Source organism: Orycteropus afer, unplaced genomic scaffold (assembly GCF_000298275.1).
Source record: "Orycteropus afer afer isolate SDZICR_OR568_19922 unplaced genomic scaffold, OryAfe1.0 scaffold00092, whole genome shotgun sequence".
Lineage (NCBI taxonomy): Eukaryota > Metazoa > Chordata > Mammalia > Tubulidentata > Orycteropodidae > Orycteropus > Orycteropus afer.
Window position 1 is genome coordinate 9,849,889 of NW_006921679.1, and position 17,715 is coordinate 9,867,603.

A 17,715-nucleotide genomic window follows, 5' to 3' on the forward strand; every position below is an offset into this window, starting at 1 on the left:
TGGCCCCTAGTTACCCTTCAGGTCTGGAACTGAACTCACTCCTGTGGCTTCCAGGCTAACAATAGACAGGCATGTGGGGTGAACATTTACATCAGATAGATAACACTCCTCGGAGCGCTAAATCATGGGAGAACAGAAGGGCAGTGTTTGCACAGGGAGACAGCTCAGGGGGCGGGAGTGCACAGGATGGAAGGACACAGGGAAGAGGTAACTATGGGGAGGAAGTGGGAAGAGAGCTGTTACATTGTGGGGAATTACAGTCAATTTCATAAAACAAAATGTGCATGAACTGCTGTGTAGAAAACAAATACACTCTGTAAACTTTCACTCAATTCACAATAAAAAATTTCTTTTAAAATTCCATCATGAGGCAGCATTGAGTCACAGTGTCAAGGTAGAAGATCAGAGCATGGATCTTGTTGAGCAGCTAAGCATCACTGCTACACGTGACCTATAAAACCCTCTTCAACCCAACCCATCTTTCTCTTCAGCATTCCCTTTCACCTCTTTCCCTCTCCTTGCCCATTCAATATGGTAACTCTCTGAATTCTCCATTCCTTAGGAGAAAGATTCACTCTCTCTTTCCCCCTACAGGAGGTCTGCATGCAACTGCTAACCAAAGGGTCAGTGGTTCCAACTTATCAGCTGCTCTATGGGAAAAAGCGTGGGAGCAGTCCACCTCCATAAAGATCTGGAAACCCTCTGGGGTAGTTCGACTCTGTCCTATAGAGTCCCTGTGGGTTAGAACCAACTTGATGGCAGAGGGCAGGCTCTTCCACCACACACCTCTGCACAGAAAATTTCCTGCATGGAGTAGTCTTTCCCCACCTGCTTTTCTATGCCTTGCTAACTCTAATGCATATTTCAAATTTCAGCTTAAACATCACTTTCTTGGAGAGACCGCACCTGACTCTTAGATTAACACTCTGTGTACACTCCTACTTTACAGTATTTGTTGTAACAGAAGACATAGTACAGTTTATTGGAACTCTGTTTAACCTGTTTAAATTCTTCTTCGGCTACTCTCTCCACAAGAGCAGGGACCCAAGGGGTTCCCAGGGGTTCTCAAAAGTTAATAACTGAATACAAACACCAATTTAAAACAGATCAAAATCCTAAATGGGAAAGCTAAAATCATAAAACTCTTAGAAAAGTTAACAACTGAGAGAAATGGTACATGAGAGTCATAACTTACATAAAATTTCTAAAGTTAGCTTGGCAAAAAAAAAAAAAAAAGTTTTACCATACATGAGTAAAAGTAGCCATATAAATATTATGTAAAACCAGTATTATTAACCTAGAAACACATTTTTTTGATCATTGAAAGCAAAGCAATAAACACTGGTTATAGAAATAACCCATTTCTAACGATAACTTATCCAACTTATGTAAATTAGTTAAGCCTAAGTTAAAATAAACTTTGATTCATTTCCAAAGATACAGGATCATAACATTTTAGGAAATAAAGGCCTGGTGAGAAATGCTATTAAAAGTCAGGGAAATATCTGAAACTAGAGACAAAATATGGACCTTCCTTCAAATTTCAGGTTAGTAAACAGAATGAGCCTTCTAAATTGAAGAGACATATACGAAACTCTTTCACGTCACAAAAAAACAAAAACAGAGACATCTAGAAGCAGTGCTATTTGTTATCACAGACTGTTTTACCTGCATGTATTTGGTTTCAAATCCAGTGTAAACAACTATGCCAAAGATCCACTGAGTGTTTCTAAGTTGTGTACCTCTCAGCAAGACCTGGTCAGGCCCAATTGGCACAGGGCTAAAAACACAACAAAGCATTTATTAACTATCAAAGAGTCTTCTCTTTGCACAGAGTAAAAGAAAGCACAGATGTTCACCTTACATATATTTCCTGTTGTCAAGCTCAACTTTTTATTGCTAGCAGCAATAAAATAAATGCTTATCCATAAAAACACCTGTCTCTAAAAGAGTATGGGCAGATGCACCTTCCCACTCATTTCCCACCATTCCATAAATAGGCTTTTTAAAAATGTTAGAGGATGAAACATCTCTTATATCCAAGGCATTTATAAATTTTTTCAACCAAACTGGGACAGTTTGTGAGAGTTAAAAACAAAAAAAATCAAACCCACTGCCATCAAGTTGATTCCAACTCATAGCGACCCCCCAGTGGGTTTCTGAAGCAATAAATCTTTACAGAAACAGACTGCCACGTCTTCCTTCCACAGAGTAGCTGGTGGATTTGAACAGCTAACCTTCTGGTTGGCAGTTAAATGCCTTAGGCACTGCGCCAAGACAAATATGATTAAACTGGGACTGTTTTTGGGTTAACCTGCACAAGCTCATATTACCTCATGTTACCCCGCATATAGGAGTTCTGGTAGCATAGTGCCTAAGGCATTTGACTACTAACCAGAAGGCTGGCGGTTCAAACCCACCAGCCACTCCCCAGAAGGCAGGTTGGGCAATCTACCTCTGTAGTGATACTGCCTCGGCAACCCAAGGAGAGGTCGCTATGAGTCGGGTCCAACTCAACGGGATATAACAACAACAACCCTGCATATAACCCTGCTCCTCTACTCAAGACCTAGAAATTTAATTACTCAGCCACTTTGCATTTACTGCTCATTTTACGAACGACATAGTCCACTTGCCAAGGAGGCAGTAAGTGGGCACGTTGAAGATTAAGGGGACTCGTGTGCTGATTTCATAATCCATGAAGTGGTTGCCATCTGGCTGGGATTCACGGGGCCCCTTTGGTGTCTGAGTACAACTATGCTTCACACGCTTTTCAGAAGTAGACCACCAAGCTGTCTTCTGAGGTGTCTCCGGGTGGGCTTCAAGTGCCTACCTTTCAGTCAGCAGCTGAGGGCATTAATTTTAACCACCCAGGAGTTATAAAAGGGGGGTTGCACATGGTCATTCAGAGCACACAAAGCCAGCCCGGCTGCCATATTCACTTGGTGTCCTTCCTCCAGGCCTGGGTTGACTCAGTATTTCACAAATGCTCTGGTAGTGTGGTGCCTAAGGCACTTGACTGCTAACCAGAAGGCTGGCGGTTCAAACCCACCAGCCACTCCTCAGAAGGAAGGTTGGGCAATCTACTTCCTTAGCAATACCACCTTGGAAACCCAAGGAGGGGTCTCTGTGAGTCAGATCCAACTAGACGGCAGTGCATTGTGTTGCTCATTAAATCTTAAGTGATAACTACACAGAAGTAGAACAGAGGTAAGGGAAAATATCCATCATAATCAAATCACATTCTTAGTTGCTTTTGTTCTTCCGTCACTTTTAGAACTTTGCTCTTCCCACTGATCTACCCTAAGGGATATGTTTTAAATGTGTATGCAAAAGGAACATGACTTCTCCAGGCCTAGTATTTTCAGGTATACTGATTAGAAGCATGCCATACCTTTTAATTATTTCTTAAAATAATTACACTGATGCTCAGGGTATTTACATTCTTATACGCACATAAAATGTGAACAACTATAATCTTCTAAAATGCTATTGAGAGAGTGAAAAGGACCACATTCTATGTTCCATGAAAGAAAAAGAAACGGTGGAGAAGGGAGAGATGATACCTTTTACCCGTGAGACACAAGGTTCCAACGAAGCGATTTATATGATTATTAGGTCCTTCACATTCTATTTTGCCGGATAGGCTCAATAATTGTTTCTTCCTTTGCATTTTAGCTGTTTCTGGCAAAGCCTATAAAATGAAACCAAAGGGAAAGATGAAAATGAACATTTAACATACTATGGCAAAGTTCAATGTCTCCCACAGTCAATAAAAGAAGATGAAAGTTGGAGTCTACAACAGCACCACACTTAATAGTAAAATAATACACATCCAACTTTAATGTAAATTGTATCACAAGATACTGCCATACCAGCAATTTGGAAAATGATTTTAATAAAGTTGAAAGAGGTAGGAAACTTAAGTTTTCTAAATCTTGGCTGAGAATATCTTATTTTTTGTTCTTCTAGCTTATGCGCTGCTGCCTCCCTGCCTTTCTCACTGTGTAAATGCTGCCCTCCGGTCTCCCATGGGTGAGTGGGAGTGCATCTCTCTAGTGTAGGGGTTTGGCTCATAGGCCTGTCTACTGTTTGGCTGAGAGTTATGCCGTGGGAGTAAGTTCAATTACAGACCTGAAGGGTGACTCAGGGCCATAGACTCAGGGGTCTCACCAGTCTCTATCGGACCAGTAAGCCTGGTCTTTTTTATGATTTTGAATTTTGTTCCACATTTTTCTCCCATTCTATCGAGGACCTCCTGCACTGATCCCTTTCCGAGTGACTGGCATTGGTAGCTGGGCACCATCTAGTTCTTCTGGTCTCATGGTCTATTAGTCCTTTAGACTAACTGCTTCCATGTGTCTTTCATTTTCTTCATTCTTCTTTGATCCAGATGAGGAGAGACCAATAGTTGCCACTTAGAAGGCTGCTCACAAGCTTTTAAGACCCCAGCTGCTACTCACCAAAGTAAGATGTAGAACAATATTATTGATACCACGTTGTGCCAGTTGAGTTTGATGTCCCTGCAACCACGGTCCCAAGCCCCCAAGCTCAGTGACTCACTCCCTTCAAGGTGCTTACTTGTGACTGAGAAGTTTTCCTAACTTTGCCTCCTGTTAGCTTTAAACTGCATATGAACATTTTGTAACATATACAAATACACATGCAGGAATAAACTCAAAATTAAAACTAAAACTCATTGCTGTCAAGTCGATTCCAACTCATAGCAATCCTCATTGGGTATCCAAGGCTATAAATTTCTGTGGAAACAGACTGCCTAATCTTTCTTCCATGGAGCAGCCGGTGGGTTCAAACTATCAGCCTTCTGGTGAACAGACAAATGCCTTAACCCCTACACCACCAGAGCTCCTTACGTAGGCATACCATCGGGCAAACCTATATATATATTCATGGGCATATTCACCTATCATTTTTGAAAGTATAATTGTGATAACCAACCACCACATAATATTTGAAACATTTAAGTATATAGCTGAATTAGATACTACTAAACTATTCATGGGAGCTCTGACAGCGTAGTGCCTAAGGTACTTGGCGCTAACCAGAAGGCTGGTGGTTCAAACCCACCAGCCACTCCTCAGAAGGAAGGTTGGGCAATCTACTTCCGTAGTGATACTACCTCGGAAACCCAAGGAGAGGTCGCTATGAGTTGGGTCTGACTTGATGGCACATAACAACAACAACAAACTATTCATTGATGGAGCCCTACTGGCACAGTGGTTAAGTGCTTGGCTGCTGTGGTAGTTAAGACTGTGTGTCACTTGGCTAGGCCTGGTTGAGTGGCTGGGTGGCCAGATGTAGTTATTCCCCATGATAAGACTGGTAATTAACTCTATGATGGAATCTATTGGAGCAGCTGAGTAGCTGCTTTGGGTATGTGGTCTGCTTTCTGTATATAAGAAACAGCTTTGGGAATGGTCTCCAGATTATAGCATGCTTGAACCCTGCACATAGCCATGTCTTTGTTCAGCAGCCTCTATGCTCCACTGACCTTGGGACTTTCAATGGACTTGAATGAATGGCCTGCCATGTGGTTTGGTAACATCGGGACTGTGCCTTTTTACTTGTTAACCTTTGGCTTGTCAGCCTCAGCAGCCAGCAGCTATCTGAGGGAAGAATAGCCTCTAGCTCCAGTGGGCCCGGAGGAGGAGGCAGAGCTGGACTGCAAGGTTGAGGGGCTTTCACCCAGCCCCTAGAGGGGTACAACTGCCCCCAGCCCTGGCACTTTGAATTTGGACTTAAAGCCTTCAAATTTTAAGAATAAACTCCTGTTTGTTAAAGTCATCCCATTTGTGGTATTTTCTGTTAGAGCAGCACAGAGGTAACCAGAACAGCTGCGTACTGAAAGACGGACAGTTCAGGCCCCCAGCCACTCCAGAAGAAAGATGTGGCACACTTCTGTAAAGATTCTCAACCTTGGAAATCCTATGGGGCAGTTCTACTCTGTCACATAGAGTCTCCATGAGTCAGAATCACCTTGATGGCAATGGGTTCATTAAGGAATTCTGGTGGCATAATGGTTAAGTGCGCAACTGTTAACCAGAAGACTGGTGGTTCAAACCCATCTCGTGGCTCCACGGTAGAAAGACCAAGTGATCTGCTTCCCTAAGGATTACAGCCCAGAAAACCCTATGGGGCAGTTGTACCTTGTCATGTAGGGTCACTATGAGTCAAGAATCAACTCAATGACACCAAACAACAACAACGACAACAAAATATTCATTAAATTATTTAATAAAATGTGAAGTCTACCACTTTAAAAATCAGGAAGCATATGCAAATCTAAAATCTATGCTTGGGTGTGTGTCATGAGGTGTTTGCAATCTTGCAATAACCAAACATGAAACAAGAAAGAATACCACCAGCAGACCATAAATTTTGAAGAATTTCTAGAAAAGAGAGAGAGGATTAGATGAGATCAACAAACAAACCAAAGCACAGTAAGGGAAACCAAAGCAAAGATCCCGTTCGGTTTTTAGTTTTGTACAGATGTGCTGTAAGCACTGGCTAGCAAGATCAAGCCAAAGGGAGCATCACTGTGTAATACCGGTTGGGAGTGACCAGGTGAGCCTTTAACCCTGCTCACTCCGCCTTCAAACCCCCAGGGCTGGTGAGCAACAATCCGCATCAGCATCCTCAGCCCTGACACAACAGAAGCTCCCGAAGGGCTCCATCCCACATCAGGCAGAACCGAGGCAGTCAGTACGTAAAACCCCTCTGGTGTCCAAAAGCGCTGCTCAGATTTAGTGTACATACAAAGCACCGGAAGACCTTGTTAAGATGCAGGTTTTGATTCAGCAGGTCTGAGATGGGCCTGGAATTCTCTAGTTCTAACAAGCTCCCAGGACACGTCAATGCTTCTGATGCAGTCTTCATTCTCTAGTGCTGCTATAACAGAAAAACTACAAGTGGAGGGCTTCACAAACAGGAATTTATGCTCTTACAGTTAAAAAAAATCACTGCCATTGAGTTGATTCCGACTCGCAGCGACCACCCTTTGGGTTTCCGAGGCAGTAAATCTTTACGGAAGTAGACCACCCAGTCTTCCTTCAGAGTACTGGTTCCAGGGCCTGGGTGAAGGCCGCTTGACCTCAGGCTTCAGCTCTACCTCTTATTCCAGGTCCACTGGAGCTGGAGGTGTTTTCTAACTCATGCAGCTGCAGGCTGCTGAGGCTGATGAATCCAAGGTAACCAGGTAAAATAGCAAATCCCAAGACTGGCAGACAATGTGGCGGCCATTGGTCCAAGTCCAGGAACAACCCCAAGATCAGCAGGCAACACAGCAGGCCACTGGTTCAAGTCCAGGAACTGGAGATGAAGACTCAGTCAAATGCGGATGTGCCGAAAAGCTAGAGACCACGCCCAAAGCTCCTCCTTATATACTGGAAGCAGGCCACACTCCAAAGGCAGCTCCCTTTCCAATGATTAACCTCTCACAGCAGAGTCCACCATGGAGGTGATTATAATCCCACAACAGTAGTTTCATCATTAAAATACTAACAGACACAGCCTCAAAACAATATGCATAAATGTATGACAGCCTGTTCAACCTGAGTTTTACAGGAATAATTTTCATAGCAATAGTGACGCTCTCCCTTATAATAAGAAGAATAAAAATGCAGAAAGCCACTGCCAGCGAGTCAATTCCAACTCACAGAAACCCTGTAGGACAAAGTAGAAGTGCCTCATAGGGTTTCCAAGGCTGTAAATCTTTCACAGAAGCAGACTGCCACATCCTTCTCCTGCAGAGCAGCTGGTGGGTTCAAACCTTGGTCTTCTGGTTAGGAGCTTAGGGCTTTAACCATTGAACTGTCAGAGCTCCTTAACATGAAACGTTTACTACAGACTATTAAGTAAGCACAAGTAAGCCCATGCTTACTTTGCTTATTGGGTAATCCCCACCCCCCATGGTCAAAGGTAAAATCAGGGACTTCTTTACCAAAACAAATAAAGCAGAAAATCAGTTTTCTTAAAGATCAACATCTATTGTTCCATTAAACCCCAAACTCAAACCCACTGCCATCAAGTTGATTCTGACTCAAAGATCAAGACCGCCAATGACTCGACTCCAACTCATAGTGAACCCCACTGGGTTTCTAAGACTGTAAATCTCTATGGAAGCAAAAGAGAACCTACAGATTGGGAAAAAATATTTGGTAATGACATATCTGACAAGGGACTTATCACTAGAATTTATAGAAAACTCTAACACCTCAATAACAAAAAGACAAATAATCCAATTTAAAAATGGGCAGAAGACATGAATAGACACTTCACCAAGGAGGATATTCAGGCATCCAACAAACACATGAAGAAATGCTCACGATCATTAGCTATTAGAGAGATGCAAATGAAAACAACAATGAGATACCATCTTGCTCGAGCACTAGTAGCAAAGTTCAACAAGACAGAAAATAACAAATGCTGGCGAGGTTGTAGAGAGATTGGGACTCTCATACACTGCTGGTGGGACTGTAAAATGGTACAACCATGTGGAAAGCAGTATGGCAACTCCTTCAAAAGTTGGAATTAGAAATACCATTTGGCCCAGCCATTCCTTTACTAGGTATATATCCTAAAGAAGTGAGAGCCAGTACAAGAACAGACATGCACACCCATGTTCATAGCAGCACTATTTACAATAGCCAAAAGATGGAAACAACCTAGATGACCATCAACTGAAGAATGGATAATCAAACTTTGGTACATACACACAATGGAATACTATGCAACCCTAACGAATAACCTAGAATCTGAAAAACAGCACATAACGTGGATGAACTTGGAGGACATTATGCTGAGTGAAATAAGTCAATCACAGAAGGACAAATATTGTATTAGTCTGTTATTGTACAAGTCAAGGAAAGGTTTAACTATGGAAGGAAATTTTCTTTGTTGGTTACCAGATTGGGAGGGGTGGGGAAGGAACACTGTTAGATAGCTAGAGATAAGTACTGATTTGGGTGAAGAGAAGGGCAATGTACCAAAGCTGAGTGATTAACATGGTGGCACTGAGGAAGAGGAAGACATAGAGAGGTACAGACAATAAAGATGAACCCTTCTGCACATACAGTACTGCATTGTAAGTGAAGGCAAACATGAGTATACGGGTGGACAGATGGGTGGACAGGCTGAACTATTAGGTATATCTATGAAGCAGGGAGTGTACCCAAGACCATGCATAGGATTGGCAGACAATGGCCCTGTAAGTGTATCTGTATGATCTTGCCAAAGGGGCAGGGAGGCCACAACTTCTGACCTCCTCTAACCCCACAAGGGGAACACAGAATCACCATCAGTAGCCCAAGGCCTATTCCTGCAAGGCCATACATGCCACCTCCCTCCAGCCCTTTCACCAACCCTGACACCAACTGTTCCTCCTGCAGCACCCACCACCTCTCTGCTGGGTTTGATAATTCACTGCAGTGGCTACACAGAATTCACAGATTATGAGGTTTATTAGGGAAGCACCAGGCTACATTTCTAGTTCAGGAACAACACTCAGTCTCTCTCAGCCCGCTGTCTCTCAGCCAACAGTCTCTTTTAGTCTTTCTCTCAGTAATTCGTGTCTCTTGGTGTCTCTCTCTCTCTCAGCAATGCATGTCTCTTGGCATCTCTCAGCAGCACATATCTCTCAGGAGCACATTTCTCTCAGCAGTATGTCTTTGTTAGCTAGCAGTCAGAGAGACTTCTTCTGCCTCTAGGAGGCCTCCTTTTGAACCTGGCAGAGTGGCCAAACTAACCAATCATAACACCAGAATAAACACCTGAGAGAGACTGAACTTCCCAGAACATTGCTTTGTGCCACTCAACAGAAATACCCCAGGTGGATAACTTTAACAATCAGGAGCTAATCAGTTGCTCATGGTAAATTCCACCATGGAGTTTACAAAGACTTATGGCTAGTAAAGCCATATCAGGTAATTTACTACACTGCAGATCTAAATTCCTAGGTGTATAGTAGAGCTGACAAGGGACAAGGTTGTAGTCACTTCTTGGTCACAGCCAGCTACCCAGAGGAACCGAGTAGTTGAACCTGTGGGCTGGGGATCATAGTCACAGGGGACATCAAGCTCAATTGGCACAACATACTACACAAAACATTGTTCCCCCTCCTACTTTGGTGAGTAGCAACTGGGATCTTAAAAGCTTGCAAGCGTCATCTAGATGCAACAATGGGTCTGTCCTCCTCCAGAGCAAAGAAGAATGAAGAAAACCAAAGATTCGTGGAAACAATTAGTCCTCATGACCGGTACACCATGCGATCCTCAGCCTGTATGACTATGAGACCAGAAGAACTAGCTGGCGCCTGGCTAACACTGTCAATCACTTAGAGGGGGATCTATGTAGGAGATCCTGGATACAGAGGGAGAACAATGTGGAACAAAACTCAAAATCATTTGGAAAAAAAAAAGGACCAGGTTTTCTGGTCTGATAGAGCCTGGTGGAACCACTGAGACTATGGCCCCTAGCTGCCCTTCAGGTCTGGAATTGCACCCACACCTGTGGCTTCCAGACAAACGAAAGACAGGTATAGGAGTTGAACATTTACCAGAAGCAGATACATTCCTTGGAGAGAAGAAGCACGGGAGAAAGAAGGGCTGTTTATGCACAGGGAGGCAGCCCAGGGGGTAGGAGTGCATGGAGGGAAGGACACAAGGAAGAGGTAAAACTATCAGGAAGAAGTGGGAGGGAAGCTTTGCTTTGTGGTGAATTGTGGTCAATGTCATGAGACAAAGTGTATGTGAACTGCTGTACGGAAAGTGAATTTGCTCTGTAAATTTTCACCCAAATCACAATAAAATAAATAAATAAATAATCTCTATGGAAGCAAAATACCCCATCTTTCTCCCACAGAGCAGCTGGTGGGTTCAAACCACTGACCTTTTGGTTAGCAGCCAAATGCCTTAAACACTACACCACGAGAGCTCCTTAATAATAAAAAAAATACCCACTAAATATCTGATGAAGATAAAATATGTCCATGCAATGGTGATTAGAGAAACTTCTTTGCTAGGAAAAAAACAACAACTGGTATTTGACAAAACTTGACATAATGGGTTCAGGTGTAAAATCAGAAATAAGAAGGTATCTTTACCTGCCGTATTTTTAGATTTGTTTCTCCATCCAGGTTAGATGTTGCAATATAACACACTGACTGAGGTTCACTGAGGAAAATAAGAATAATAATACTGAATTAACATCTCTCCACAAAATTATGTTCCCAGTAATGTCACACCTGTGGTAACCAAGAAATGTGACCTATATCAGTAACTATCCTCCGAAAATAAAAGGACGATGAACAACTGCATTACCAAAAGACATTAGCAATCTGATCCTAGCAGCCTAAAATTTATCTTACAGAATAAATCAGTAGAAAAGGTCTTGGCCACATGTTTCACCATTACAAACCTACCGATTACCCTATAAATCCAGGAAGAGAAATGGCTGAGGATGAACAGGAGATGCTATGTAATTCAGAACATCCCTGACTGCAGACTGTTCCAAAGTCACATCTGGTATTAAACCTAAAATTCTGTTATTTTCTGAAGTGGAAACTATAATCCCCAAAGTCCAAGGCTTTAGGGTCTCTGGAATGAAAATCTACTTCCTAGACAGCTCTGGACAGAGCAGAGGCCCAGAGACAAACACTGCACTTCTCTGTTCCCTCGTCTCAACAGTTAGGGAGTCGAGGACCTGAGTTAGCAAGCACTTGCCTTGCTAGATTTTGTTCCATGTTAAATGCCAAGTCATTTATGAAAAATTAATCATGTGCAGGAAATTCCACAAAGAAAAACAAAAACTCTCCATTAAAGTTTACCTAGCCCTAAATTCAGACATCTCTGTAGCTATGGGAGCTCTGGTGGCATAGTGTCTAAGACATCTAATCAGAAGGCTGGTGGTTCAAACACACCAGCCACTCTGTGGAAAGAAGACTGGGCAATCTATTTCCATAGAGATGTTGTTGTTGTTGTTGTTATTTGCCATCGAGTCGGCCCCGACTCATAGCGACCCCTCCTTGGGTTTCCGAGGCAGTATCACTACGGAAGTAGGATTGCCCAACCTTCCTTCCGAGGAGTGGCTGGTGGGTTTGAACCACCAGCCTTCTGGTTAGCAGTCAAGTGCTTTAGGCACTATGCTACCAGAGCTCCCTGAATCCAAAAGGGGTTGCTATGAGTTGAATCGATTCTACAGCACTGAGTTTCTTTTGTTACTGTTTTTTGTCTTTAGCTGTCTCTCATTCATTGAAAAAGCAGCTTTAAGGTAAAACAATCTTGCATTATTTTTTCTAGGCTCGTATCCAAAACTATATGCCCCCAAATAATGGCTACTATATAGTCTAATATAAAAAAAAAAAAAAAAAAATGTAGCTTCACTGGGAGATGTCAGTGATACACAGAGTAAAGAACTCTTAACACTCTCTCTTCTATAAGAACAATAAAAAAGCTAACAAAAGTTGTCAGAAATAACTTTTTCAGAACTCAGAAAATTAACCAAAGATTTGAAGTGATCAGGGAGCTTTTATTCAAGAAAAATAGGTGAATTTTGGCTTAAAAACAGCAACACAATGAGTTTTGTAATGTTTTAACTCTCCCTAGTTAGGCTCTCTCATGATATCCATGATATATCATTATATCCACATAGGACATCATGCTTGGTAAAGTGGAGGGTCAGCAAAGAAGAGGAAGACCTTCAATGAGCTGGACTGACACAGTGGCTACAACGACAAGCTCAAGCATTCCCAGTACTGAAAAGAGGAAAACAGAAGTTGAGCACTTAGTCCCCATTCCTAGTACCCATTGCTAGTCTCCATTCCTAGTACTGAAAAGAGGAAAATAGAACTGGAGCTCTTTCAAAACCTCATTTCCACAGAATTTTAATTATTTGACCTGTTTAGTCACTGTCTGAAAGACTTCACTTGAAAGGCTTATTTTCATTTGATCTGCCTTGAGTTTATTCAGTGCTAAAAGCTTCTCCTGAGTGGGAGGGAGGAAGTTTGTCAAAAATATTTACAGGAAAGTGTTTTAATGTCACAGCTGTGTGAGATGAGGGGTGACAGTTGGGGCAAACAATAGACTATCCAAAAGCTAAAAAGAAAAGCTGAGGAATGAGATGTCCAAATAGGCTTTGAAAAGCTCCTATATATTCTCGAGAATCTAGAAAGCTACGTGCAACTACAAGGTTTTTGCAAACTGAGGAATGTGCACATGCTCAGAAGAGACCCAAGAAGGCCCTGAATTCTCACCTCTGGATAACCTTGTGCTCTGCTCCAGCAGGTAATGAAGGCTAGCACAGCTGTAAACTTCCTGGCTGAGTGTTGAAGGCATGTTCCAACATTCACAAAGAACCTCTCAACAAAGACTGGAAGATTTATTGGCTCCAGGCATTTAAGAAAATCTCTCTCAAACCATAGGTTGACAATTCAGTTGAGTAGAGACGTGTCTACCCACAGCAAAAATACAAAATTTGCAAAAGGAGTCCTCAAAAATCACTAAAAATGACAGACAACAAAAATTACAACAACAAAAACATACCCTAAGGAGGAGGGAAAACCTGCTTTCCAGGACTGTCATATTCTAGTACATAAAATGTCCAGTTTTCAACCAAAAATTACAAGTCATGCAAAGAAATAAGTAAGCATGGCCCAAACATCAAGAAAAGCCAAAACCAAACCCACTGCCATCAAGTCAATTCTGACTCATAGAGACCGTATAGCAGCCCTACAGTACAGAAGAGAATAGCCCTTTAAGGTTTCTAAGACTGTCTGGTTAGCAGCCAAATGCTTTAAGGACATCATGCTTAGCAAAGCTGATGGTCAGTGAAAAGGCAGAAGACCCTCAATGAAATGGATTGGCACAGTGGCTGCAACGACGGGCTCAAGCACAGCAAGGATGGTGAGGATGGCACAGGACTGGGAAGGGTTCCGTTCTGCTACATACAGGACCACTAGGGGTTGGGGCCAACCTGATGGCACCTAACAACAACAATGCATCCACAAACTTAGTATTCTGGGGTGTAATGTAGATACAGGAGTCTGGTGGAGCTGTGGCTAAAGCATTGAGCTGCAAACCAAAAGGTCAGCTGTTTGAACCCACCAGCTACTCTGCGGAAGAAAGATGAGGCAGTCTGCTTCTGTAAAGATTTACAGCCTTGGAAACCCCATGTGGCAGCTCTACTCTGTCCTATATGGTTGCTTTGAGTCAGAATAGATTCGATGGCAGTGGGTTTGGTCTGGAGTTTATGTAGACAAAGTTTCTAGGTGTGGTAAACTACTAAGTGCTCAACTACTAGCTGAAAGGTAGGTGGTTCAAATCCACCCACAGCCATCTCAGAATAATTACCTAGCAGTCTACTTCTAGTGGTCACAATCTTGAAAACACTATGGAACAATTCTATTCTACACTCACGGGGTGGTCATGAGTCAGAATCAACTCAATAGCAACTAGCACAACAACGACAACGTAGACATAATATTATGAAAATATTAGAATTTTCTTCTATTTTCTACTTTTTATGTACCTTCATTTCTTCCTTTTAGAAGGTTTAGATAGTTCCTATTTATTGATAATTTTCTAAGAGTTTTTAATCATGAATGAATGTTGCATATTTTGAAATACTTTTACTGATACAATCACGGTACAATTCTCCTTTTAATCTCCTGAAGTGAAAAATTGCATTCTTTGATTTTCTAATAACAAAACTGTTGTGGACACTTTTAAAACGTAGGTTGGAGGGGACTTCAGTAAGATGACAGAATAGGCAGACAAACTACACAGACCCTCTTCAATAAAGAAAAGAGAAACCAAACGACACAGATACAGAAGATAATCCTGGAGCCCTGAGCTTTCAAAGGAAGGATACAGAAGTGGATTAAACACCAACTGGTAGAAGAACCTGAATGAAAACACTGAATAAGGACACAAACGGAGCTGAGGACTGTCAGCTATCCTGATAGCACAGAGAGCCTGAATATTTCCAAGTAGTGTTAGGACCTGAGAAATAATCTAAAAATCAGCCCTGCTTGCCAAGGGCTGCAGGGACAACTGCGCTGCTGGCTAATGACTAAAAAGGGAACCAGCAAAGAAGGAGACAAACTGAGATTTGAACTTTTGGCTGTCTGGCAACCACAGCCATTTTAATGTTTACAAGTGGTGGCCATTATGGATATTTAAAGTGACAACATTATCATTCAGATTCAGTGACCTAAGAATAGGCTCCACTTGCCAAGGACAGCACAGACATATGGAAGGCTGACAACAGGAAAAGAGAAAGGCAGTGAGTGCATAACTGCTACCATCTAGTGACTAGAGGAGCACAGTACCCTACTTACTCAGACAACACCCAAACAAAACAAAGAAAATGAAAATCTTGGATGAATCACTCCAACATACAATCATCAATTAAATACAAACACAAAAATGTCACAATGTCTTGGAGACAACTGAGCATCAGAGTCCACACAAAGAAGCAAGACAAAGCAGGAAAAACAAGGGACTAGGATACAGACCCAGAACACATTCCTGAGGAAGAAGCAGCATTGGAACTCCCTGATAAGGAATTCAAAAGAATTATATTTAGGTACCTTCAAAGGATTGAGAGACAGATCATGGAAAACACTGACAAAATTAAGGAAAACACAGAAAAACCCTAGACAATTTTGGAAGACAATACAAGAATAAAATGACAAAACAAATGAAAAATTAGAAATGATATAAAATCCAAGATAGAAATCTAAAAGATTAATACTAAATTTTCAGAAATAGATAACATATTGAACAGGTGAAGGAGTAGAACTGAATCAATGGAAGACAGAATTAGATTGAAGACAAATACCTTAATACTTTTTTGGAAAGGGATCAATCAGAAAAAAGATCAAAACAAAATGAAGAAATCCTAAGGTTCATGTAGGATACCATCAAAAGGAATAACCTATGTGTAATCAGAATTCCAGAAAAGGAAGAGATAACTAAAACCACAGAGAAAAGTGTCAAAGATTTCTTCCCTGATACGATGAAAGATGATAATATAACCATTCAAGAAGTCCCTTGACTTGACACCCTCCTTGAAAATCACTGGGTAATAGAAATAAAAAAAATGAAATTAAAAAATTCCTTGAATCAAACAAGAATGAAAACACAACATACCAGACTCTTTGGGACACAGCAAAAGCAGTGATCAGAGGCCAATTTATAGCAACAAATGGACACATCAAAAAAGAAAAAAGAGCCAAAATCAACACCTTAACCCTACATCTCCAACAATTAGAAAAAGAGCAGCAAAAAAAGCCTATGGTCCCCAGAGGAAAAGAAATAAGAAAGATTTGGGGAGAAATAAATGAAACAGAAAATAAAAAGACAACACAAAAAAATCAACAAGACTACAAGTTGATTTTTTGAAAAGATTAGTGAAATTGAAAAACCACTGGCAAATTTGACAAAGGAAAAAAGGGAGAGAATACAAATAACAAGAATAAGGAACGAATTTGGTGACATCACAACAGAACCAACAGAAATTAAAAGAATAATATCAGGATACTATGAAGAACTGTACTCCAACAAATTTGAAAATCTAGAAGAAATGTACAGATTTCTAGAAACATACTACTTACCTAAACTAACACAAACTGAGGTGAGAAATTTGAACAGAGCCATAACAAAATAAGAAATTGAACAGGTCATTTAAAAATTACCAAGAATGTGAGCTGCTGTATGGAAGATGAATTTGCTCTGTAAACATTCACCCAAATCATAATAAAAAAATAAATAAAATAAAAAGTTCACAACAATAACAACAAAATTACTAACAAAAAAGCCCTGGCCCAGACAGTTTCACTGGAGAATTCTACTGAATGTGCAGAGTAGAACTGACACCAATCCTACTCAAACTATTCCAGAATAGAGAAAAGGATGGAATCCTCCCAAATTCATTTTATGAATCAAACATAATCATGATACCAAAACCAGGCAAAGATACCACTAAAAAGGAAAACTACAGACCAATATACCTCATGAATATAGATGCAAAAATCTTCAACAAAATCCTAACAACAGACTCCAACAACATATCAAGAAAATCATTCATTATGACCAAGTGGGGTTCATATCAGGTATGCAAGGATGGTTCAACATTAGAAAAACAATCAACATCATCCATCACATAAATAAAACAAAGGAAAAGAACTACATGACAATATCAATTGATGCAGAAAAGGCATTTGATAAAATCTACACCCATTTCTAATAAAAACTCTCAGCAAAACAGGAATAGAAAGGAAATTCCTCAACATAATAAAGGGCATCTATGCAAAATCAACAACCAACATTAATCTCAATGGAGAGAGACTGAAACCATTCCCTTTGCAAACAGGAACCAAACAAGGATGCCCTCCACAGCCACTTCTAGTCAACACTGTATTGGAAGTCCTAGCCAAGGCAATAAGGCAAGAAAAGGATATCAAAGGCATCCAAATTGGTAAGGAAGAAGTGAAACTATCCCTATTTGCTGATGATATATGATCCTGTACCTAGAAAACCCAAGAGACAGCAAAAAAATTACTGGAACTAATTGAGATATCCAGCATAGTGGTGGGATACAAGATTAACATAAAAAAAAAAGTTGGATTACCCTACACTAGCAAAGAGATTGCTGGGAAGGAAATAAGGAAATCAATACAATTTACAATAGCTACCAAAA

The 17,715-nt window shown here is 41.1% G+C and overlaps 1 protein-coding gene across 1 annotated transcript in view; it reads right to left on the reverse strand.

Moving 5' to 3' along the window:
* The window catches only part of LOC103198375 (phospholipid-transporting ATPase IB-like), a 320,073-nt gene extending 308,211 nt beyond the window's left edge, over positions 1-11,862 (reverse strand). The window contains exons 1-4 of the mRNA XM_042781173.1: positions 11,843-11,862; positions 11,120-11,213; positions 3,567-3,694; positions 1,669-1,780 (exon numbers count right to left, since the gene is read on the reverse strand). Coding sequence (XP_042637107.1) covers positions 1,669-1,780; positions 3,567-3,694; positions 11,120-11,213; positions 11,843-11,862 — 354 coding nt within the window. The remainder of the gene's footprint in view (positions 1-1,668; positions 1,781-3,566; positions 3,695-11,119; positions 11,214-11,842) is intronic.
* Positions 11,863-17,715: the final 5,853 nt, after the last annotated feature.